We start from the raw sequence: 23,661 nt of genomic DNA on the forward strand, positions 1-23,661 counted from the left end.
TACTCATAAAAATATAAATAAATTGAATCAGCTATAAGCCATAAAAAGGGTAAAATAAATATATAATTTAAAACTTGTTTAATTTAAAAAAGTCTTAAACGCCACATTCATAAATTTTTGTAACGAAAATAAATTTCGATATCGATTTTGATTTGGATAAAAAAATAATATTAATTCCATAACATAAAAATGGGAAAATTTCAATGAAGACTACACGATCATGCGGAGATTTGACTGCCGATTTTCAATTGCGTTCTGAATTCGCTCCTAAATTTGTTTATAAACAAAACACAGTGGGATATATAAAAAATAGTTTGAATATTTTCAATATTTTACTAATCCTAGTCTAGAAACAGCTTGTTCCAATATTTCCCGATTTTCTTGAAAATTATTTTTATGATTACTTAACTAGCATCCAATTAAGAACTGTCATATTATTAAGACTTCCATGAATATTGTATTTGTTAAGAAGCGTATATAGTTCATAGAAATTAATTATTATCTAATTAATTTCTAGTCCTGGACATATTAAGTAATTTGGAAACCTCTAGCATCGTTCCAGTTCAAACCTCTAAGGCCCTTATTTAAGAGTTAATTGTTAAACTAAGCAATTACAAAACCCTTAAAAAATTAAACAAATACAAACTTTATTTTTTTTAAATAAGTTTTTATTTTCAATTCAATTAATCCAAGTTTTATGTATGTATATGTTTTTGTAAGTGTACCGATTTATTTTCTTTACTAAATTATCACTTAAAAATAGAATTTGTTTTTCATTTTTTTATATAATTTTTTTATTTTTATTATTATTATTTAATTTATATGAAGTTCTTTTTCTTTAGCTTGTTGATTTTCAGGCTTAATAAAAGAAAATATGTTTTTAATATATTTTCAAGAGAACATTATATTATTACACTACAAATAGTTTTCGATTTTTTCATCAATAATATTTATAAGAATGATTTGGATGCGATAAGATGTGTTTATAAAATATATAAATCTGAAGCGAAAACAAAATGAAATGAAAAAATAAAAAAAATAATAATTTCATCTAAAAATATAAAGAAAGTCTTACAATTTTTAAAAAATTTTGTGTAAGAGACAAAATTGTAATATGTATGTAAATTTTATTATTGAGGCAAAATGATGTTATAAATTATAGATTGCACATATTTAAATTTAAATTAAAATGATAATTAAGAAATACTCTTATAAAGTCAAAAGAGAGAGGGAGAGAGAAATGCAATAAATGAAAATAAAACAAAGTTAAAAGAAAATAATTTAAATTAAATTTAAAGAAATAATAAACAACTTTGCATTTAGTGAAGATTAAAGAATTTGTTTATAATAATTTGACATAATAATGTTTGTAGATTGGTTTCTTTTTAAATACAAAATTATTTTGTAACTTATAGATTTAAACATGTTTGTTAAATTTATTATTATTATTATTATTAAATTTATTAGAACAAGATCTTAGTTTTATGTATGACATAATTTAAGATCTTGCATTTATATAAGTGGAGCATTTCATAAATATTTTTATTTATATTCTTAAATAGGAAAATATTTTTTTATAAATTAAACTAATTGCAAATGTGTTTTTTATGTTTTTATGCACATTGTTAACACAATTTCAGCATATGTACGAATAAAATTAATAATTTGTTGTAATTTTATGTTTTTCCATAAAATTATTACAAAATTATGTTTTTAGACTGTTCGTATACTTGTTTCGGACAGTTAAAAACAGTATAATTTTACTAAAATAATATAGTAAGTTGTTTGTTTATAGACTATAGTTAAAAATTTCAAAATTATTTTGTAAAAAATAATAATTAAAATATGATGTCAATTAATGTTGTTGATAGTTTGTTTTAAACATATTTATAATTTAAATACGTCTTCTTAATTGTTTGTTTTCAAATGTGTCTTGATGTTTGTTTTGTTTAATGTTGAACACTAAATTACTTTTTCAGTTTTGTTTGTTCACTTTAATTCTATGAATTACTTTATGATATTTTAGTAGGTATTTTATAAAAAAACAAAAACCACTGTTTGTTTCAATATTGATAAAAACTCAATATACAAAATATGTGTTTCCGTCCGTCTGTTGGATGATTGTTGGTGGTTGTGGTGAAAGTGAAAATAGGCTTTTATACTACATATTTTAGTATTTTGTTGTTCTTCTCATGTAATTTTGGGTGGGTTTCTTTGTGGATGTTTGTTTGTTTAGTAGCTAATACTAAGTTAATTGTTGTGTTGTGGTATTTAGAAAACGTAATTTTCATCAGCCATGTGTATAGCCCACAAAAATTTGGTTCTTTGAGTTTTATTGAAAATCTTTTCAATTGGTACATTATGTTTTTTACACCTGTAAATTAATAAAAAAAAAGCTAAATTAGAAAAGCTAATGGAATATTTACAAAAATAAAACAACTTACCAGGCCACTGAAATACGTGGATCCAAATAATTCAACTTGGAGGTGCCCAAAGCAATGGTTTTATTTTCATCCCTATCAGTCTCTTGTAGTTCTAGTTTTTTCAATTGTTCCTTTAAACGCTCCAATTGTTTGGCCTTTTTATCGGCATTAATGCGCTCCTTAACAGAACCGCGCTGTCTTTTAAGATCCTTCAATGCAAAAAATATATATATTATTATGAACTGTAGAATTTGTAAATCCTATGAAGCAACTTACATGATATTCAGCTTCACAATCATCGATGGCCTCACGTTTTTGTCGTATTTTCTCTTTAAGATTTTCCATAGATTTCTCATGGCTTTTGGGCACTGAACGTTGATGGTTACACAGAATGGCTACTGCACGATTAGCTCTATTGTAAGCTAACAGCTTTTCGGGTAGTGTCATATCATCCTTAGTCAATTCCGCTAATTGATTTTGTAATGTAATTGAAGCGTTATAGGTACGGAACACTTTGGCAGTGAGACCTTTTAAATTAAACCAAGAAAATGTTGAATTAGTATTTTATAATGAAATTATGTGATATTATTATTATAATAATAATTACCTTCCATCAGCTCTTTCAAATGTTCATTGAGAACCTGTGTGTTCAGACGATCGAATAAATCATCACCTGTTTTTTTGTTCTCCATAAACAATTCCAAGTTTTTAAATACTCTCTTCTCCACTTCGACTTCGTTGTAATAACGTATAGAATCCTTACCAAGGAAATCGAATACCACAACATTTTCTTTGCCATTCAACGATTTGTGCAGTTGTACGTGTTCGACACGCAATGAACAACAACCAACCGTATCAGCTTGATCCTCATCCTTTTCGTTACCAGCTCTCAACGCCAATTTATCAATGAAATACAGTGCAACAGCACGTTGACGTACTCGCATTTCTTTCGATTTCCATTCGTTGCGGTATGTTTCACGAATTTTATCAATGGATTTGGCCAATTTTCGAGCTGTTTCGTATTTGATATGATCCTTTTCACCCTTTAGTTTGGACGAAGGATTCAACATAATGTATTTTACTTGACCTTGGACATTTTCAACCCACGAAGCCAACCAAGTGACAGTGTTATTGTGAATGACTTCTTTCCAGCGATGGCCTGGAGGTGGTGCAGGTATTTTTGAGTCTTTGCCGCAATTGATGGAGACGTCTTCAGCACGAATACGTCTTTTGATCATACCCATTTTGGGATGTTCACCGCGACCTCTGAAAAGACCCGGAGGTTCCAATCGGAAATTACCAATTTTCTCCTTATGTCCATCAATAATACAGATGCCATATTCTTTGACCAGTGCTTCGTTTTCCATTTTCTTGGCAAGCTTTTCTTCCTTGGTGGCATTCTTACGTTTTTCCGATTCGGCCAAGAAATATTGATGCATTTCTTCGAAATTGCACTTGTTGAAGTCTTTAATGATTTCCTTCTCTTCTTTAGTCATGGTCTTACGGAAATCCTTAAAGAAATTGTCGTTGAAAATCTGCTTCGTGCAGTACTCATGATTCAACATCTTGGCATAGAATGTAGCACATTCTTCGGTTTCCTCCGACAAATGCATAGGTTTGCCATCGTAGAAAAAGCGTACGTTCTTAGGTAGACGTTCGTAGGGAGGAGCGAAAACTGGCCCTTTGTGTTCCAAAGTATTCCACTTGACACCATCATCACGCTTTTCTTCTTCCCACCTGAAAAATTGAGCAGCAGTTGCAAGTTCAGTAGATGGTTTTAGTTTACTTTTAGGCTCTGCCAATTTCTTTGCTTTCGCAACCAAAGAAACTTGAGCAGAAGATTTTTGTTTAGTTTTTCGTGCCGCCAATTTCTTGTCTTTTGTTGCCAAAGAAACATTTTTAGTTCTCGTAGCATAACTGTGACACGTTAAAGAAGAATACGACGTATGTGGTGACAAAAGTCCACCCAGGTCATTGAGAAAATTATTTTTTAATTGTAAAAATAGCTGATTTTTATTTTGTTTTGTTGCTAAAATGTTTTCACATGTACATCGTGATATTACTGAGCCAAATGCAATTGCTTTTGCCATTTGAGAGAAAAAAATGCATTACGCAAAATTCTGTACAAATATATACACACAAACAGACTAAACGACGAAGTGTATATAACCTCAATTTTAAAATGTCAAAATTATAAAAACAGCTGTTATCAAGTGTTGCCAATAAAAGCAAAAGAAAAACATATAAAATTTAGCGACTTAATGTAGCGATATTTTCAAGTTAATACTTCGTTAGTAGTCTATTTTTCATAAACGAAAAACAGAAAAACGTAATATTCAAGAAATAACGAAATTACACATAACAATTACATAGAAGTCAAAATTGTTTTTATATACAACCTTTCCAGAAAACTCAGTTGGAACAATAAAATTACTTACGCTCATATGATTGAACGTGTTATTAAATTAAGTTCAAATTAGTAGAGATAACACTTACCATCTCCAAACTTCCTCTTCTTCATCATTTTTCTTTTCCTTCTTAACGCGCTTTGTCGGTGATGCGGTTTCTGTTTTTACTGCACTATGTTCCTTCTTTACTTTCTTTTTGGGTTTTACGTCAGCATAATCATCTTCTTCCTCTTCCTTGATACGTTTCTTTTTCTTGTCCTTGGATTTTGATTTCGATTCTTTTTTAGGTTTCTTACGGGCCAATAATGGTACATCCTCATCGTCGTCATTATCTTCTTCAGCCTTTATTTTGCGTTTAGCTAAGGGTATGTCTTCTTCGTCATCTTCATCATCCATTTGTTCTTGAGGTGTTTGGCGAGATTTTGTTTTACGCATGGCTAATGGCATATCTTCATCTTCGTCTTCTTCATCCTCTTCCTCGGGTTTATAGTCCTCCTCTGGTGATTCATCATCTTCAGACTTGACACTGACTTCTTGGATGCTGTCTTCTTCCTTGGCCACAAACGGTGGCTCGTCATCGCGGAACTGGGACATGGAATAATCACAAGAACTGGCTTGAGATACATTGAAACTTCTTTCGTCTTCTCTTTTGATATTATCCTCGAAGGTTTGGTTGAAACCATTGCTGTTGCTAGTTTCTAGAGGATCCTGTGTAAACTGTTCCTGTTTAATATCATGCGATAAAACATTGCCATTGAAACCATTTTCTTGCGAATGATTAGATGGCTGAGACAAGGGTTCGGGCTTGATAAATTCACCATCCTTGCGGGGTGACTTATCGTGAGAGGATGATGATTTCGAAGAAGAACTGGAATGTTTATGTTTCGACGAGGACGACGACGAAGATGATGAACGATGATGACGATCCTTATCACGATCTTTATCGCGAGAACTAGAAGAACTTGACTTGTGATGACGATCCTTGTCCTTGTCTCTATCACTGCGATCTTTATCTCTGCTGCTAGAACTACTAGAGCCTTCTTTGCGATCTCTATCTTTATCACGTCTATCCTTGTCCTTTGAAGAACTCTTGTGGCTAGAAGATGACGATGAAGAAGATGATTTATGTTTGTCTTTATCACTACGTTCTCTATCCTTGTCACGATGACTGCTAGAACTGCTCGATGAAGAGCTTTTATGTTTATCATCACGATCCTTATCGCGATGTTTATCTTTGCTGCTCGACGACGAAGAAGAGCTATGCTTTTCTTTATCGCTAAAAATTAAAAAAACGGAATTCTTGTTATTAAGATTTTTATTCAAACTTTATAATTTAACTCACCGACTGCTGCTCTTATGACTGCTCGACGAAGAGCTCTTATGATCTCTATCCTTGTCACGATGTTTATCCTTGCTTGACGATTTATGAGATTTGCTGCTGCTGCTACTAATATGGCCATTACTATGACCATTGCTCATGCCATTCACTTGGACCTCAGCAGTACCCCCATTATGGGCTGGTGGTGGCTACAATTAATATTAAAATATAAAAAATGTATTAAACAAAAAAATGGTGCTAAGTAAAAATATAATTGAAACGGATTAAGTAAATGGTTTTCTTTAGTTGAAAGAGTAAGATATAAACAATTTTAAAACGAAGATTAATTAGCAATTTATGAAGCTACAAATTAAAAATACAACGGAATTATTTGTTAATTTCAAATCGATGTGTTTTTCTACTGACATTTTTGAAACTATACAAAACTTTAGAATGTTCTGGAGGAAAACTAAAATACATAGATTTGAAATTAAAAATAATAACGAAAATAACCAGGATGCACTAAGTACTTATTACATCATGGAAAATAACATTAAATTTTAGTTAACTTCAGCTGTCTGATATTTTTTCAGAAAAGTTTTAAAATTTTAGGTCCTTAACAGTCTGGCTACCATGTAGAGAAGAGTAAAATGAAAACCAGAAAGGTTTATTAACCTTCTGCTGATTATAAAAGAAATATACATACATATGTATAACTAAATAAAAGAAAAATTATAAAATTGAAAATGAAAAAATATACCCCCCTTTAAAAAGGCCTAATAAGACAAACGAGTTTTTCATATTTTTGCAATTTGTACACACAACAGACAATATACCCACATGTTAGTTTGTTAGGTAGACGTCAAGATGAAACAAAAAGAAAACCAACAAATAAAAATGTGTGTTCGTTTGTTGCTCTCAACTGTATTAGATAGGATGCTAGCTATGTGGAAAATATTTATTTAAGTGAATAACACACATTTATTTACAACCCTTAACAGTCTTTTTTTAATGTCAAATAAAAAAAACCTACCCAGAGTCAGTGTTGAGACACAATAATAACGAACGAAAACTGCAGGAAGTAAAAAATCAGGTTACAATATTAAATATTTGGGGAAAAACTGTTGGTTGTTTTCAAAAATCATTACTCTACTACTAATATTGTTATTATTATATGTAGGTACATTTGTAAGTATTATGAGTGAGATGAACAACTCTAACCCAAGAAGGCAGACATATACACGTGGTAGGTCGGTTCGCCACGTTTTTATTTTTTTACACGATCTTAGGAATTCATACATGTTTATGTATAGTATATACAATATTGTATTCAATACAACAAATCATCAAATCGTATAAATTTGTACATATATTTATATGTATGTATGTATTGTATATTGTGTGTCTCTAGAAACAACCTTTGTAAATAAAACTTTTTTTAGAAAACATATGTTTGTTTTTAATTACAATAACAACAATGATCACGTGCTTTTTTCTACATAGTTTATTTTTTTAATAGACAACTTTTTAAAGAAAAAATACTGAATATTAAGTGGGTCACACCAAAAAACTATCTTTAATTTTAATGTATTTAACACTTAACTTTGTGTATTGTTTAGTTTTTATTTTTATGGTGTTTTTTCTTTCAAACACCTTTCATTTTTGTTTTCAGCAATTAATAAAATGTTGATATTTAAAATGCAAACTTTAAACTTTAATGACAAGTTGTATGTTTTGTAACTGATTGATTTTTATTAACTATTTTTGGTGATTTTAATCGTTTTTATAAATACTTATTTCAAGCTGTTTATCCAATAAATTTATTTCTAAAATATAAATTTTAAACAGAATTTATTATATGGTGTATTATTTATTTCCATATGTTAATTGGTTTATAATTTGTTTAATTTCAAATATGTTCAATGTGATTAAGTGTTAATAACAATATTTTCTTTTGCTTCATTAAAGGCACTTTACATTTTGTAGGTTTAAAAAACTATTAAACTTATTTTTTAAGAAAAGGTGATATAATAAACATACTCTTTAAATAAAAATGAAAATTTTCTATAAAAAGTTGTTATAACATAGGTAAAACTGTTGTGGAAAACTTTGTTATAGTAAATTTTCGATAGAAAATCTGTTGAAAAAGTATAAATAAAACTTCTATGGAATAAACTGTTATACTTAATATATTCTATAAGAAAAAAGTTATACCGATTTGAAACCGAAAATAACTATTAAAATTTTGTGTAATAGAAAAAACTTATACTAAAATAATTGAATATTTTAATGAAAAACTAATGAAAAACTAGCCAAAATAAGTTCAAATGAAAAACATTTATGTATACGAATATTTTTTATAAAAATAAAACAAAAGTTGTCTAGTCCTTACTGGCCCTAAATTTGGCACATGATACTCTCTAAGAGACATATAGATTTCAACAAAACAAAAATTATAGATACCTATACAAATAGAATTAAAACTAATAAGAACGCAATAAGTGGTCAAGGTTTCCGTAAAATGAAAGCAACAAAATTATTATATCCTCAACTAGTAATAAGTACATGAGTATGTAAATATAACAATCAATTTGTCATCTTATTTATTTTATAAAACCTTTGTATATTTCACTTTTAAAGGGTAGAAGAAGATGATGGTTAAGTTAAAGTAACACTGACTCATTATTACACCCCATTTATATGTGATAAGATAAATAAATATTAGAAGGGAAAATGTAAAATCTATTTTCAAACAAATTTAAAACAACAATACCCTCTTCTATACACTACGACTAATGATTATTCGTATAATAAAATAATCTTCTTATTCTCGGTGTATCCGTTAATGTACACCTTGTTTTTATTCTTTGTAAATGTTACTTATTTATGTTTTTTTGTCTTTTTTTAAATGCTCATGTGGCTGACGGACTTAATAAAAAAAATTGTGAAATGTACATATGTATGTATGTACGTACAATTTAAAGCGTATGAAAAAATACAACAGCCTCAACTACAACAACGAATGAAATCTAGTAATAAACACATTGAACAACAATGGAATAGTTGAAAAAAATGCCAGAAAATGTTATACTTCATTGTAAACAGAGTGGTAAACTTGAGTGTATAAAAAATCGGTAAAAAGACTTGATTAAATTTTTTACAAATGGTGCACGGTCCGCGCAGGTTCTTGATTGGACATGTGGACTCTACACATATATCCATCCCTCAAATTGTAAAATAATCGATTCGGCAGTCTATCGATTATGAACAAAGATTACTAAAAGCTGTGATACACGGTTGTCAGATCTTTAAACGTTGTCAGTAAAATGTGCAGAAAATATCTAACAATAGTGTGATCTTACAATTTTTCTTTTGCAAAATTTGTAAGTTGACACTGTTGTTAGACACTTTTCGCACATTTTACTGCCAACGTTGTAAGATCTAACAACCGTGTATACATAGCTTAAGGCCGTATTTACTGATAAAGTTGATCTACATTCTTTAAGTTTAATCTAATCTAGTAATCTATTATTTAAACCCTAGTTATCAAAATACAAATATCTATCTATCTGTCTATATATCTATCTATCTATCTATCTATCTATCTATCTATCTATCTATCATAAAAGTTTAATTTTTAACCAAAGACCCTACTATCCCTTATAAATATGTAGTTACACCAGTTTTTACTTATTATTTTCATAACATATCACTTTAAAGTTTAAACGTAAAAACTAGTGTTGAAAAAACGCTACTAAACATTACTGGTTGTATTATGTATAGTGAGTGAGTTGATTTGTCGCCATTTTTGTGAATTTTTTCAAAGTCTATATAACATTGAAAAAATTTGTAAAATTATTACAAGTCAATAAAAATGAAAACACTTATAATAAACATAAAATAATTTTTTTCATAGGAAAAATTAACTTTAGAAAATCTAAAAAAATACTTACATTTTCTCCCGATACATCGACACTCATTTTCTTTAGCTTTTATTTAAGGAAAATTAAACAATTTCCCTTAAAAACCAAAATATGTATGAGGGTGTATAAAATGTTCACAAGTTGAAAAAATTTAATTTTATACTTTTGCTGCCACAGAAGATGAAAAATTCAGTATATTTTCCTTTTATTTTTTTCCTTCTACAGTTTTCTGCTGATGTGAATTAAAAAATACTCGCCACAACCAACCAACTAAAGACGAATGAAAGAAAAAATGAAAATTTTTACAAGTCGAAACAACGAGGCAGTGACAAAGTGGAAAAAATTATAAGTGTTGGTGGTGGTAGAAAAAAAATGAAAATTTTTCTAAGTGTCAATATTTAATAGAACTTAGAATATTTTTCATAATTTTTTTTTCACTACAACAAAACACAAGGAAAAAAATATTCAAGATTTTTCTTATTAAAAATAAAATTTTAAAGCACTTTAATATTTTTTCTTTGGAAATTTCACTTAGAAACTACTAATAAAACAAGAAATATAAAAATTTACACGTCCGTACTTTACAAATCACAAAATCAGACAAAAAGACAAAGTCGATGGCAGACAGCAACGCTGCTAAAGACCTTCGTATGACGAGTTGAATTATGAAAAAACAACGAACGATTGAACGAGAAAAACGCAAGTCCTCAGCAATGCGTTGCTTGACGTTGATTTTCCTTGCGATGATTTAGTAGAACAAAAACAAAGTTCATGTATGCGTTTATATGCGTCAAAAACAACAAAGAGATTGTTCGACAAAGTTCCACAAACAGCAACGCATACTTGGGTGTTTGACTTAATATTTTCTCTATCTAGTATTTTATAATCTCTGTTCAAATTTATTTTTGTTTTATTAAACTTGAATATTTTATAATTTATACTTTAATTTTATTGTTTATACTTCAGTTTTATTGTTTATATTTTTATGACTTATTTTTAACTAAATATTTTGTTATTTTACACAGCTTTTTTTTGGATATAAAAAATACATCGCACGTATTGTTTGCACTTTTTCTGTTTTAAACTCTGGTGTTTTTCGGCATTTTTACAAGTGCACTTTTTAAACAGTACATATGTCTCTTTTTCGCATTAACAGGGTTGCATTTTAAGATTAAATGTTGGCAACGCTTCTTTAAATCTAAAGAGAGGGTTGGTAATATTTTTCCTAAAAACCGGTAGTCCCATATTTAAAGAAACTAATATTAAAGTTTGTAATAGTATTAAACTGTTTTTTGTTGTATATATGTTCTAAATAAACTACTGTTATCTTTGGTTATCTTTTTGAATATGGGTACTCATTTGTAAATTTATTTAATGATACAGTTCTATTTGTTTATCTCTTTTCCAAAATATGTATTTTTCGACGTCATACGTTTTGTTTTAAACGCTGAATGAAACATTTATTTTTTAAAGAACATGATTTGTACTAAAATTGCTTGCAAAGCGTTTTTTCAAAACTATATATTGTTTTAAGTTATTATACTTTGGAAGTTGAAAAGAAATGTAATTTTGCCTAAATTTCCCCAAAATTTTACTTTAGTTATTGAAATAAGTTTTAAATACATATTACATATATGTAGAAAAATTACATTATTCAGGAATAGGTACATATTAAGAAACAAATCCTGATTTAAGAGGTAATTTCTAATAAATAATATTTAATATTTAGAATTTTTGTCATTTAGGAATGTTACTGTGGAATACATTATTCAGAAATTAAAAGAAGATCAATAAATTAAATAAAATTTTAAACATAATCGAGTTTTAATTAAATAAAAAATTAGTTGTACAAAATGATGTGGCAACATCTCTTTCTTTTATATTTTTTTCTTTACATTATTTTTCGTATATTTGTTTATGTTTCGTATATAAATGTCATAGCAAATAAAATTAAGAGAAACTTTTGACATCTGTGTCAGCTTTGTTGTTTTTATCTGCGTGTTGTGTGCTTTTTTTCTTACTGCGAATTATATTTTCCCAAAAAGCGAGAAAAAAATATAAAATAATTAATCATAATTGTTATTTCTAGTTTCCTTGAGATTTTGGGTATTTCAATTTAATTGTTAAAGAAAAGAAAAAAACAAAGCAGATGCAAGTACTAAATTACAATCATAAACATAATAATGGCAACAAAAGTAAAAGAAAAATTACAACTGTTGCCAAAAGACGAAATAAAGTGTCGTGAATTAATTGAAAATTTAAAGAAAACCTTAAATCTTTGGTTTCTTTATGGGGCGGTTGATGACACGATTTTAAAGGAAGTACTCAATTCATGTGCGGAAATTATTTTACATGGTTTAAAAAATCAACCAGAAAAGGTAGTGTATTTGAAGGCAACAAGAGAAAAAAATAAAAATAAAACAATTGCAATTTATTAAAGTGAAAGTTGTTGTTATTGTAGTTATTGTATAAACTGCGTTTTTCTATTTCTGTGTCAGTCAGTTGCAAGCATTTGTGTGTCTGCTTTAAGTTGAATTTTGTTGTTGATGATGATTGGCAAAAGAATGACAAGAATGTAGTCAGACGAGTAGAGAGAGACCTGATGGCAATCTGTTCGATGATGAAACATTTACGGAACGACGTATTCATTGTATATATAATACAAACTTTGTATGTTCATTAGGGAGGCCCATTTGTATGAAACTAAAAATTGGTGTCATTTGAATTTTACTCTACAGTTATTTATACATATTGTGTGTTCGATGTTTTTAATGCAAAAACAATATTGACTCTACTAGTCCTTGTCTACAACTATTTTAAAGTATAGGTACCAATAATTTAGGAATTTTATTCCTTTGGATAAGTGCCCATGGAAAGATACATGTCGCATTTTTGAAGTTGGCACAGCGTTCGTTTGAAAACTTATAATGCAGCAATCGTTAAATTCAGCACAATTTTGAAATCATAAATCTGTTAAGTATGTTATTATTTGAGAAACTTAAATATCTCCACAAAAATGTACATATTAAAATCGATTAAATTGAAAGAAATGCCTAAGTTAAAAAATAAATAAATAAAATCACTTATTTGTGCTTACAAATTTGTTGTAACTAGTATTACTAATCTGTGACCACTTTTAATCCATAAATTTGTTAAAATTTAAATCGGAAAATAAATTTTAATTAAAATAAGCCTTTGTCTCAACATGTGTTTCACAACTAATTCATATAAAAAATAAAAATAATACCCATTTTATATTCAATTCTTATTTTAGCTGCAAGCAAATACAAGTATTAATGCATTAGATTATGATTCATCGCCAACTACATCTGGTGCATCTACGAATGTAAATAACAACAACAATAATAACATCGACAATTACAATGGCAATAATGACCTAAACTTGAATGTTCTACATAAAATAATCGATGATTTTGAATGGGTGCGTAATGCAGTTAGTATACGACGTAATTCAAATAATACACCTCCCCGTAGTATTCTAACACCAACATTAAGGGGAGCAACAGCATCTTTACTACTACAAAATCGACAGACACCGTTGAATGTAAATCGAAGACAAACTCCACGAGAAACGACAATATTAACACATGTGACACGATGGTTAATGCACAATCTTAACGAACACAATTTATGTGGTTTTTTGCAGTATTTAGTCACCGATAAAGAACTATTAGAAGAGCATTACAGCGAAGAAGCTCTACTAAGGCAAGAAAAATATGTTACAATCTTAGTTATTGGCTTGACGGCCTTTGAAACACATCAATATGGTCTTTTAAGTCAAATAGATGCGGTGCTCAAAGATGATATAAAAGACAACAAGAATCACAAGAGATCTAATTCTCAGCCAAATGTTATTATAGTACCGCAAACCAAACGAAAGGTTTCGTCTGTAAAAAATTCGCCTACAAAGACATCAACACAGCTTCATCCCTCTTCTACCTGTTTATCGACTATACGTAAAACGAAAAGTCTTCCCGAATTCACCAAACAAATTTTAACATCACCAGATGACACGGATGTTGGTTACTTAAAACGACCTAGACGTAAAACCATTGGGACAATCGGATCTAGAATAACTAAACCTCAGAATATACCACAAAACAATATTTCTCACAACGTAAACTCCAATATAAATGCTTCACACGCCACTACCTCGTCTTCTGGTTCCTTTTTGTTGGATTATGACGATAATCAACCCACAACATCACAAGCAAGCTCAAACCGTAGTAAAAGTCCAATATCGAATTATACCATAAATTCAAACAAGTCAAATACATCCAGCTTAATGTCGACCTCAGTGTCTTCCTGCAATTCGAATAGCACAACCAAATGCATACAATTAATTAACACCGATGATATAAAGATCTGGACAGATCACACTTGGGAAATGAAACAGAAAAATAAACAGCAGAATCAGCATCCAACAGCTTCCTGTGCTATACCCACACCTTTGGCCTCCAACGCCAAGCCTTCCAAAAGCCTTAGTCCTTTGAACAGCTTCTTTTCTTCGCTTTTCAGTACCCCACCCTCGTATACATCTTGGTTTGTGGATCATGGTGGTCGAACAGAGCAGGAAACTACTGAAACTGCCATAGAATCCATTATACCAGACAATCAACAACAACATCATCAGAATCATCATTCCGTTATGTCTTCTCAGCAACAATTGTCATCCTTATCGCTGGGTTCTACAGTTTTCGATAAATTTTTACCCATCGATGGTAAAAAACTAAAATCTCGTAAATCACAAAGTCTGTTCGAAGATGTTAATACTACGCTTGATTGTTCGGGTATTAATATGTTGGTGTCGGGTGATTCCCCCACAACAACATCTTCTCCGGGCTCTATGTTGGTTACTCCAAAAAATTGCCAAAGTTTAACAAGATTTTTACAAATGTCTCACTTGTCACGCAACAATACGGAGTTGGAGAAGGAAAATGCCCATTTTCGTATATCGGAGGCAATAATCTCCGCTATAGAGCATATAAAGTGGAATAAACTGGAAACGCAAAAAGATAAAGAGTTACGAGAAGGTAAATGTTACTGATTACGATTCTTTTTAACTATTTAAAGTGATAAGTAGTTAAAAATCATTTAAAGTTAAAAAATATTGTAGAACGATGTTTCATCAAAAATTTACTTTTTAGCTACACCTTTGGCTACAGACTACTTGGCCTCGTCAGATGCTACTCAAAATTTCAACGTACCCACTTCATCCGGTGATATTATTGAAGGAGAACATATACCTTATGCTGAGTTAGAAGAAGTAAGCTATGATTTACTTTCGGCTGAGGTGGTAGGTCTTTCTCTTATATCGAAATTTGATGAGAAACATCTACCAAAAGTTTCTGAACTAAAGTGGCTGGTATCGGATGATGATACGCCACAAAAATTGTTACCCATGCCCGATTTAACAAGTTCAGCTAATCCTGATGAACATGTCATACATTCGGCAACACGTGGCACCAGATATTGGGCACCACCAAGGCAACAAATCATATTTACCGATCATCCCACGCCAAAGTAAGTGCTTTACAGTTTACTTTTTTTCTATTTAAATTTATGTTTTCTTCCATTAGCCGCAAAGAATTGTTAAAGAAACAAAATTATCGCTGTGCTGGCTGTGGCATGCGGGTATCACCCCAATATATGCAGAGTTTTCGTTACTGCACCTATTTGGGTAAATATCATTGTACTGGTTGTCATCGTAATCAAATTTCGGCCACACCAGCCAAGATTTTGCAAGCGTAAGTATCAATGGAATTTTACATTAGAACACTATTAAAATTACTTAATTTTACAGCTGGGATTTTAAATGTTATCCAGTTAGTGTCTTTGCTTATCGTCTGCTGGAACAAATGTATGCTTATCCTCTATTCTATGTACCCGACTTGAATCCTGCCTTATATATTCGTAGTAAATCATTGCTCAGTGCTCGTAATAAACGTTTACAATTGAAATTTGTTAAAGACTTTATACGCATGTGTCGTTTTGCCTTGCGTGAACAGAGTTATTTTGAATCGGTACCCGATTATATAACCGCCGACATCGATAATTGGTCTATGTCGGATTTTATCGATGCACACACCAAGTGCTTGCACCGCTCCATAGATGAGTTGATAAGTAAATGTGAAAATCATATATTTAATTGTGTGGTGAGTTGATATTTAAAATTAGAGAAGAATTTTAAATCTAAATAATACAATTCTTTTTAGCTTTGTACGGCCCGAGGTTTTCTATGTGAATATTGTCATGCTGATGTGATAATATATCCTTGGGAATCACGTGTTGAACGCTGTGATCGTTGCGGTACTTGTTTTCATCGCAGCTGCTGGAAATCTTTGAGTGAAAAATGCTGTCGTTGCCAAAGGATCGATAAACGTCAAGATGAAATCAATGACGTTATTTAAAGAGTATAATTTAAAGATTTTTTAAAGGTTTAATGGTAACTTTTAAAATTTTATTATTACTTTATTTATTATTTTGTTAGTTTCTTTTTTTAGTTTCAATTTATTTAAAAAGATTTTTCGAACAAATTTTGCATCGTTTAATTGTAGTAATATACATTGTAGCTTATATTGTATTTATAATTTAATATTTTTCCCAAACAAACCATGACCCCGAATATGAATTTTTGGAGAATTTACAAACCTATTTATTTCAACTTTTTTCTTTTTGTTAAAACTCTATACAGGTATACGATTAAAAATAAATATAATTTATCTACAATCGAATTTACAACAGTTGTTTTATTTAATCGTATGAAAATAATAAATTTTAGTAGAGTTCAAAATTATTTAAAAATGCAAAAGTTATTTACATATATTTCTAATCTGTAATTTAAACTTCCCCAGCAAAAAATTTTGCAGTAGTGCAAAATGAATGCAATTTTCATGACTTCTTTAATAACAGTGCTAATACAACTCAATCTAAATGTCTTGCTAAGTGATATATCTCGAGATCTATATATCGTATTGGCTTGAAATTCGGATTATGCTTTAAGGGTAATGTTTTCTATACATTTATATTAAACCAATTTATATATTAAACCGATTTATGACCGATTTTCTATTTTTACCTCGTGTATCAATACCCAACATACCCCGGTATGTATACAAATTATATGTCAGTTATCGACAAAAATTAAGTTTCATTATAAATTTTTTGTTTTATTATTAGAATTATATATATTCTTGTATCTTATGAAAAAAATATTGAACTAAACAACAAATTTAGTTTCAAATATAGACTCATGTGTCTTTATTCATAAATTTGAATGTGTTATATTTGTGGACCCTGTAACATTAACAAATATGGGACGATTTTGATGAAATAATTTTTTTTATTGTATATGACTTAGTAAAGTAAAATTATGCTGATTATAGTAATTTTATTCTCATATAAATAAAACTATTTAAGTTTAAAAAAATTTTTGACCTGACTTAGCAATCTTTTTTTGCAAAAAAGTTCCCTACTTACGACAACAAACACAATTTCTTTAATGCTAATCGATTTTATACACCTTAATAAATAATATATAAAAAGTTTTGTTCAATTATCTTTCCCGGTCACTGAGTAATAGCTTCTTGAAGTCAAAATTTTACAAAGTCAAATTCTGCATAATGTACATTATACGTTATGAAGGCGTTTTTCTTTAGGTTTTTATTTATTTATTTATACATTTATTTTGTAATATTAAGCCTTCGCGGCCAAAATAACAATATTACATAGTAATAATAAATACCTGAGATCAATGAGTAGTAATATAATTAAATCTAATTCTTTAATAATCATCTGTTTTTTGTATATGATATTTTTGTTAATAGGAAAGCAATAAGAAAACTTTAAAACAAATTGGTAAAATTTAATGGTTTATGATCAAAAACTATTTAATTTATATATACAGACGTTTTATTAAATAAGTTTTAATAATTATCTGAATTATACACTAAAAATGTATAAAAAGATGAAATAGCCATATAAATTGTATGACATACCCGGGTATGTTGGGTATTGATGTACGTAATTTTGCTCGGGTATAGACAAGACGGTTAATAAAATGAAATTTGATTTCTTTGTTTCCAAACCCTGATTTATTTACAACTTCCTCATTTTGTCTTAACATTCACTTCGAATTGATAACATTTGTTATTTTTGTACATGTGCCAGAAAAAAAAAATTAATTGCACTTCTATCATCACAACATTAATTTTATTAATTTCGTATGATTTGGAAATTATTACGAAAAATGACTATTGATAAAGTTCAGCGTTTAGATTATAGCAATAAAATCATTTTGGCACCCATGGTAAGAGTAGGCACCCTACCCACTAGATTGTTGGCCCTGGAGATGGGAGCTGATATTGTTTACACCGAGGAATTAATTGATTTAAGATTAATAAAATGCAAACGAACAATAAATGGTAAGAAAAAAACTAAATTATTTAAGAGCTTGTTAATCATCTAAAATTATTAGAGGCTTTGGGCACGGTGGATTTTATTGATCCCACCGATGGCACGGTAACTTTTCGTACCTGTGATTTGGAGAAGTCTCGTGTTGTGCTGCAAATGGGCACCAGTGATGCAAATCGAGCCTTGGCAGTAGGCTTAAAAGTGCAGCATGATATTGCTGGTCTAGATATCAATATGGGTTGTCCTAAGGAATTTTCCATTAAGGGCGGCATGGGTGCTGCTCTTTTGGCTCAGCCAGATAAGGCTGTGCACATATTAAAAACACTTGTGGATGGCCTGCAAATACCAGTTACCTGTAAAATACGTATACTGCCCGACCTGCAAGATACCATAGAATTGGTCAAGAAACTGGTAAGCACTGGTATAGCGGCGATTGGCATACACTGTCGTACCAGAGATGAAAGACCACAGCATGAACCACATCCCGAGGTAATAAGAGAGATTGTTAAACACATTGACATACCAGTTATTTGTAATGGTGGCTCACGGGATATACAAAAATACGAAGATATTTTAAAGTTTCGTAAACAGTGTGGTGCTTCCAGTATAATGGTGGCCAGAGCAGCTCAAATTAATGTATCCATATTTAGGAAGGAGGGTAAGTGATTGGATTCATAGATTTTACAACAACAAAGTAATATTTGTTTTTATTTATAGGTTTTTTGCCCATGGATGAGCTTATTTGTAAATATTTAAAATTAAGTATTGACTATGACAATCCTCCACACAATACCAAGTATGGGGTACAGAGTATATTAAGGGAACAACAGGAGACACCAAGAGGGAAACAATTCCTACAATCGCAAACTATGCAACAAATATGGTAAGAATTAAGACAGTCATAGGTATCTCAAAGGGACCAAAATGACCCACGTGTGCGTCTTTCGCAGCCTTCATATGACTGCAGCTTTGAACTACAACTGAAATATGTAGTATTAAACAATAACAGTTCTAAAATATAACAACCGAAATTGAACCAGAACTGAAACATATTTTTTTATGAAATTATTTTGATTTCAGTGAGATTTGGAATTTAGGAGATTATTGTCGGCAAAAGGAATTAGAACTGCACAACAAAAGTAAATATGGCAGACGAAAAGTTGTGCCTGGACAAGTGGCCAATTCGGATGTATTAGAGACGGTAGCAAAAAAACCAAAAATAGAAAATGAAGAAGATATAATAGAAGAAAATGTTGCTTTTCTACGTAGCAACTACAGTATGAGTAAGTAAAATAAATTATTATTTATAACATCAAATCAAAATAAGATGTCTTTTAAACCCAAAAGATATAGACAAATTTCCCAAGAGTATCTTATATGAACATTCAAGGAAAGAGGATAAATTACAACCTGTTTATGAGACAGAGGGCAAAGATAAACTGTTTCGTTCCATTTGTAAGTACGATGGCAAACGTTACCGAAGTACATATTGGCAAAAGAATAAGAAACAAGCCGAACAGGCAGCAGCCTTAGTGTGTTTAAAAAATATTGGTCTAGTAACAGATGAAGAACTCATAAAAAATGGTAGTATTTTAAGATGATCTTAATAAAACAATGAACTTTTTTAAGTTTAAAACCAAACAAATATTTATGTAAATTGTTTTTTGTTTGTGTTTGCCATAGAAAAGGACATCATAGTAAGTACTAACTTAAACAAGTAAGTTGTAGTATTAATTAATTTAATTAAAAAACATCATTTTAATAACTAGTTAAAATTGTGTCTGCCTGTCTGATTTTTTTTGAGAAAGTAATTTCGACATGAATTTATAACTGCATTTATTGAGAAGGAGGTCTAAACTGCTGCTGCTGTTGTTGTTGATGATGGGGATTTTGCTGGTGGTGATGGTGTATATTACGTGGTGGTGGCATCATGTCATTGTCATTACGATAACCATATTGGGCAATATAATTTAAAAGAATCTCTTTTGTAACCGGATTTCGTATACTCTCAATCACAGCTAGAAATATACAATTAAAAATTGGAATTATTAGAATTGTTTTCAGTTTTTGGTGGTAAAGGAATGTACTTACATACGGCCGTATTATAGCTGTTGGGCAAAGTCTTGTCGGTTCTTTCACGCATAAATTCCCATTGTCCTTTTTGATTAACCGTACACTCTACAATCTTATTATCCAAATCCTTAAGTTCTTTAGTGTATTTCATTTGAGCAAATGGTACGTCGTGTCCTCCCACGAACAAAAGACACACTTTGCATTTTACAATGCTGAAAAACATTTTTTAGGAAATAAATATTATTTTTGCAAAAAATAAAAAATACTCACCCAAGACCTTCTTCAGTGTGAATTTTCATGCGGAAATCCACGGAATTCATGTCCAACGGTTTCCATTTGAAGACATCAGAACACACGCCCGCTGTGTAAGGTTGTTCCGATGGTTGAAATATCAAGCCATCGGGTTCGTGCAACAAAGATTTTGCAAACTTTTCACCCAACAGAGAAGCTGATTGTCGTATATCCCAAAATTCTTTGTTGCGTATGCTAAATGGCTCCGAAGGACGATTAATGATACCTTTTTCGATGGCTTTGATGCGAGGCTCAACAAGTTCTCTTTTGATGCATTTTAGGCGATTGGGAAAGAATGGCTCCTTGCCAATATCATGATTGGAGAATTTAATGATATCGTAGATGAGGTAGCGTGGCATTATTTCGCCTTTATATTTGTCCAAAACCATTTCCTGTTGAAACACAACATGAAATTTGCTAAAACTTTCTAAATAAAACTTCATTAACTTACTCCATCGATTAGCGTATCCTCCAAGTGTTCATTAAGATTTGTAGACTTGACAAAAGTCAAGTTTTCCACTTGGAAGCATGAGTTATTGCGGTCGAAGAAATAAATTTCATCTCGTTTATTTATTAACATCATATATCTTAAATGAAAAAAAATTAAATATTTTTAAAACAGTCTTATGTTTTCAGAATAAAACAATATGTACCTTGTGCCATCAGCCTTCCATGATACGCGATATGGTATTTCGTGTAATCGTTTTATATTATTACGATCCATAGACACAGGTTGGCAGCCGGGGAAACCACTCTTTTTCCAGCCACACATGTCTTGAACTTTCTGTTGTAATTCGCCCAGGCGTGGTTGGTCTTGTACCCAAACAACTCCTGGCACACCTTCCATGAAGGTGGCATTTTTAACTATCAATTCACGTCGTCGCTTTTTGCGTGGTCTACCCTCACCATTACCGTCTTTGCCGTCGTCCTCGGCACCATCATCGTTACCATCTGCCTCATCGGCCTGATTGTCATCATCTAAGGACTCTATTAGACCTAAACTACCATTGGAATGTTGTTGGCGAGCAGCTAAAGCTTGCTGAGAATTAGAAGAGTGTGCAGATTCCTCATGTTTACGCTTTTGTCCACCACCGCCGCCGCCATGACCTGAGTCATCATATTCCAAACACCAGGCTGGTAGTTCTGGTGCCGGGGTGGCGTCTTCCTCGTCTTCATAACGGCGATATAGCTCGTTTATATAATCCTGTTTATAAATGCCTGGTGCTCTGGCTGTCGCAAACATGGACAATGCAGCCTCAACCGAACAATCCAAACGCTCAACCAAATAGGAAGCAATCAGAAAACCAGTACGATTAAATCCATGCGTACAGTGTACCGCAATAATATCAAATGGTCTTTCATTGATAAAATTATCTACAATTTCTATAAAGGATCGTGTTTGCTCGGGAGAGGGAGTTTCCCCGTGACCCCGGCATTGCAACTTAACATATTGGGCTCCCTGGGCATCGACCACGGCACGATCGTAAAATCGTTTTGTATTCGTTAAATCGATCCAAAGTCCCAATTTTAATTTCAATGATTTGCAATAGCCGAATATCATGTCTGGCATGAAAATACATTCCATGGGCATTTGGCTAGTGAATGCATCACTCAATGGGGTCTTAAATGCCAAAAATTTCTCTGCTATAATCGTGTCACTTTTGCGTGGACAATACAGCCAACGATTAGGTATGGGACCGGGACCTCGATTGCCATTCGACATGTTTGCGGAGATCCTACAAGTGCTGCTTTAATAAAATGTCATTAATTGTTTATTTTCGGACGTTAGGACGACAGCTAGATAATAGCAATTATTTTATTATGTTCCTAGTAGAATATGAAATTTATATTCTTCACCACTATTTTACAAAAAAAAATCATAAAATAACAATATGCATTTTATTTATAACATTAACATGGTTGGTTGCTTTGAGGATATGTGGCACACAAAAAATTCATTTGCACCAAATCAAATTTTCATTGAAAACTTTTTTAAAACAGAATTTTATGGAACATTTAAATATGTATGTACTATTAAAAATAAGTTTTTCATAAAATCATACACAAAATACATAATTTTGATTTGCTTAAATTTATTTTTGTACAAAATTTTTCCTTTGTAGTATTAGTTTCTAAAAATACCTTCCAATTTTTCGTCACTCTTAATAAGCTTTATGTTATGAATAAATAACAATTATAAAACAAATATACGAAATATAAACTAAATTAAATACAATTTTTATTTAATCTAAAAAATTATTTTAGTAAAACACTTGCTGTAAAAGCAGCTGTTTGCTTCTTCTTTTTTAAACAAAAATAGAAATTTATTTGTGTATGCAATGAAAGTAATCGGTGTTTAGAAAATATTTATGCAGAGTTGCATTTGTAGGAGTGATAAAAAATATTTTGTGATATTTTTAAAGGTTATGAAACATAGATTTTAATGTAAATATTCAATTTTTTTTAGTATAGAGATAGATGTGTTTGGCCCATTATAGTTAATTAGTTAGTTTGAAAGGAGTATATATTTTATATCAAATACGTAAAAATACACCGAGGCCTCGATCGGGCCTATTGTGCGCAGCTTATATGTAGATATTATAAAAATTAAGGATCTAAGGCGATTTTAGAGTTTATATATTACTATAACATTGCCTATAGCCCATAAGCGGTTTTATATGATTTTATTAATGGAAATTTTATGTTTATTAAAATCAGCCTCATCATCTCTATAATCATCTTACAAAAATAAACTTCCTTGTATATTAAAATATTTTCTTACTTTAAACATA

At 30.6% G+C, this 23,661-nt stretch overlaps 4 protein-coding genes across 10 annotated transcripts in view; 2 read left to right on the plus strand and 2 right to left on the minus strand.

Annotated features, from left to right (window-relative positions):
- Nucleotides 1–1,924: 1,924 nt before the first annotated feature.
- LOC119607085 (DNA topoisomerase 1) lies at nucleotides 1,925–11,173 on the minus strand. 2 transcript variants are annotated; one of them, XM_037960853.1, is made up of 8 exons: nucleotides 11,034–11,173; nucleotides 10,103–10,342; nucleotides 6,174–6,358; nucleotides 4,920–6,107; nucleotides 3,031–4,160; nucleotides 2,700–2,950; nucleotides 2,445–2,632; nucleotides 1,925–2,374 (listed from the first exon to the last, which is right to left on the minus strand). In XM_037960853.1, the coding sequence occupies exons 2-8, from the start codon at nucleotides 10,127–10,129 to the stop codon at nucleotides 2,272–2,274; spliced, it is 3,072 nt and encodes a 1,023-aa protein (XP_037816781.1). In that variant the 5' UTR covers nucleotides 10,130–10,342; nucleotides 11,034–11,173; the 3' UTR covers nucleotides 1,925–2,271. The 2 variants fall into 2 exon arrangements, with proteins under 2 accessions (XP_037816781.1, XP_037816780.1); XM_037960852.1 differs by having other exon boundaries at nucleotides 10,653–11,077.
- An 853-nt stretch (nucleotides 11,174–12,026) lies between these two features.
- On the plus strand, nucleotides 12,027–16,747 carry LOC119607088 (run domain Beclin-1-interacting and cysteine-rich domain-containing protein). Its single transcript, XM_037960856.1, has 6 exons — nucleotides 12,027–12,450; nucleotides 13,347–15,126; nucleotides 15,241–15,616; nucleotides 15,673–15,840; nucleotides 15,897–16,248; nucleotides 16,309–16,747. Exons 1-6 carry the CDS (start codon nucleotides 12,256–12,258, stop codon nucleotides 16,501–16,503), a joined length of 3,066 nt encoding a protein of 1,021 aa, XP_037816784.1. The 5' UTR covers nucleotides 12,027–12,255; the 3' UTR covers nucleotides 16,504–16,747.
- Nucleotides 16,748–18,209: 1,462 nt separating this feature from the next.
- LOC119607080 (tRNA-dihydrouridine(20) synthase [NAD(P)+]-like) lies at nucleotides 18,210–20,150 on the plus strand. The gene is made up of 5 exons (XM_037960843.1): nucleotides 18,210–18,516; nucleotides 18,570–19,163; nucleotides 19,223–19,388; nucleotides 19,586–19,788; nucleotides 19,853–20,150. Exons 1-5 carry the CDS (start codon nucleotides 18,318–18,320, stop codon nucleotides 20,104–20,106), a joined length of 1,416 nt encoding a protein of 471 aa, XP_037816771.1. The 5' UTR covers nucleotides 18,210–18,317; the 3' UTR covers nucleotides 20,107–20,150.
- A 73-nt stretch (nucleotides 20,151–20,223) lies between these two features.
- The window catches only part of LOC119607078 (mRNA-capping enzyme), a 35,616-nt gene continuing 32,178 nt past the window's right edge, over nucleotides 20,224–23,661 (minus strand). The window contains exons 1-6 of one of the 6 annotated variants that reach the window (XM_037960837.1): nucleotides 23,012–23,170; nucleotides 21,523–22,614; nucleotides 21,321–21,456; nucleotides 20,849–21,261; nucleotides 20,597–20,790; nucleotides 20,224–20,523 (exon numbers count right to left, since the gene is read on the minus strand). In XM_037960837.1, the coding sequence (XP_037816765.1) occupies nucleotides 20,342–20,523; nucleotides 20,597–20,790; nucleotides 20,849–21,261; nucleotides 21,321–21,456; nucleotides 21,523–22,592 (1,995 nt within the window). In that variant the 5' untranslated portion in view covers nucleotides 22,593–22,614; nucleotides 23,012–23,170 and the 3' untranslated portion in view covers nucleotides 20,224–20,341. Of the gene's footprint in view, nucleotides 20,524–20,596; nucleotides 20,791–20,848; nucleotides 21,262–21,320; nucleotides 21,457–21,522; nucleotides 22,729–23,011; nucleotides 23,171–23,661 lie in introns of those variants that run through there. The other 5 variants (XM_037960838.1, XM_037960836.1, XM_037960835.1 and 2 more) reach the window with 5 other exon arrangements.

The sequence above is a fragment of the Lucilia sericata genome, unplaced genomic scaffold (genome assembly GCF_015586225.1).
Source record: "Lucilia sericata isolate MDLA Ls3-8-SP2 unplaced genomic scaffold, ASM1558622v1 Contig000655F_arrow, whole genome shotgun sequence".
In the NCBI taxonomy this organism is placed as follows: Eukaryota; Metazoa; Arthropoda; class Insecta; order Diptera; family Calliphoridae; genus Lucilia; species Lucilia sericata.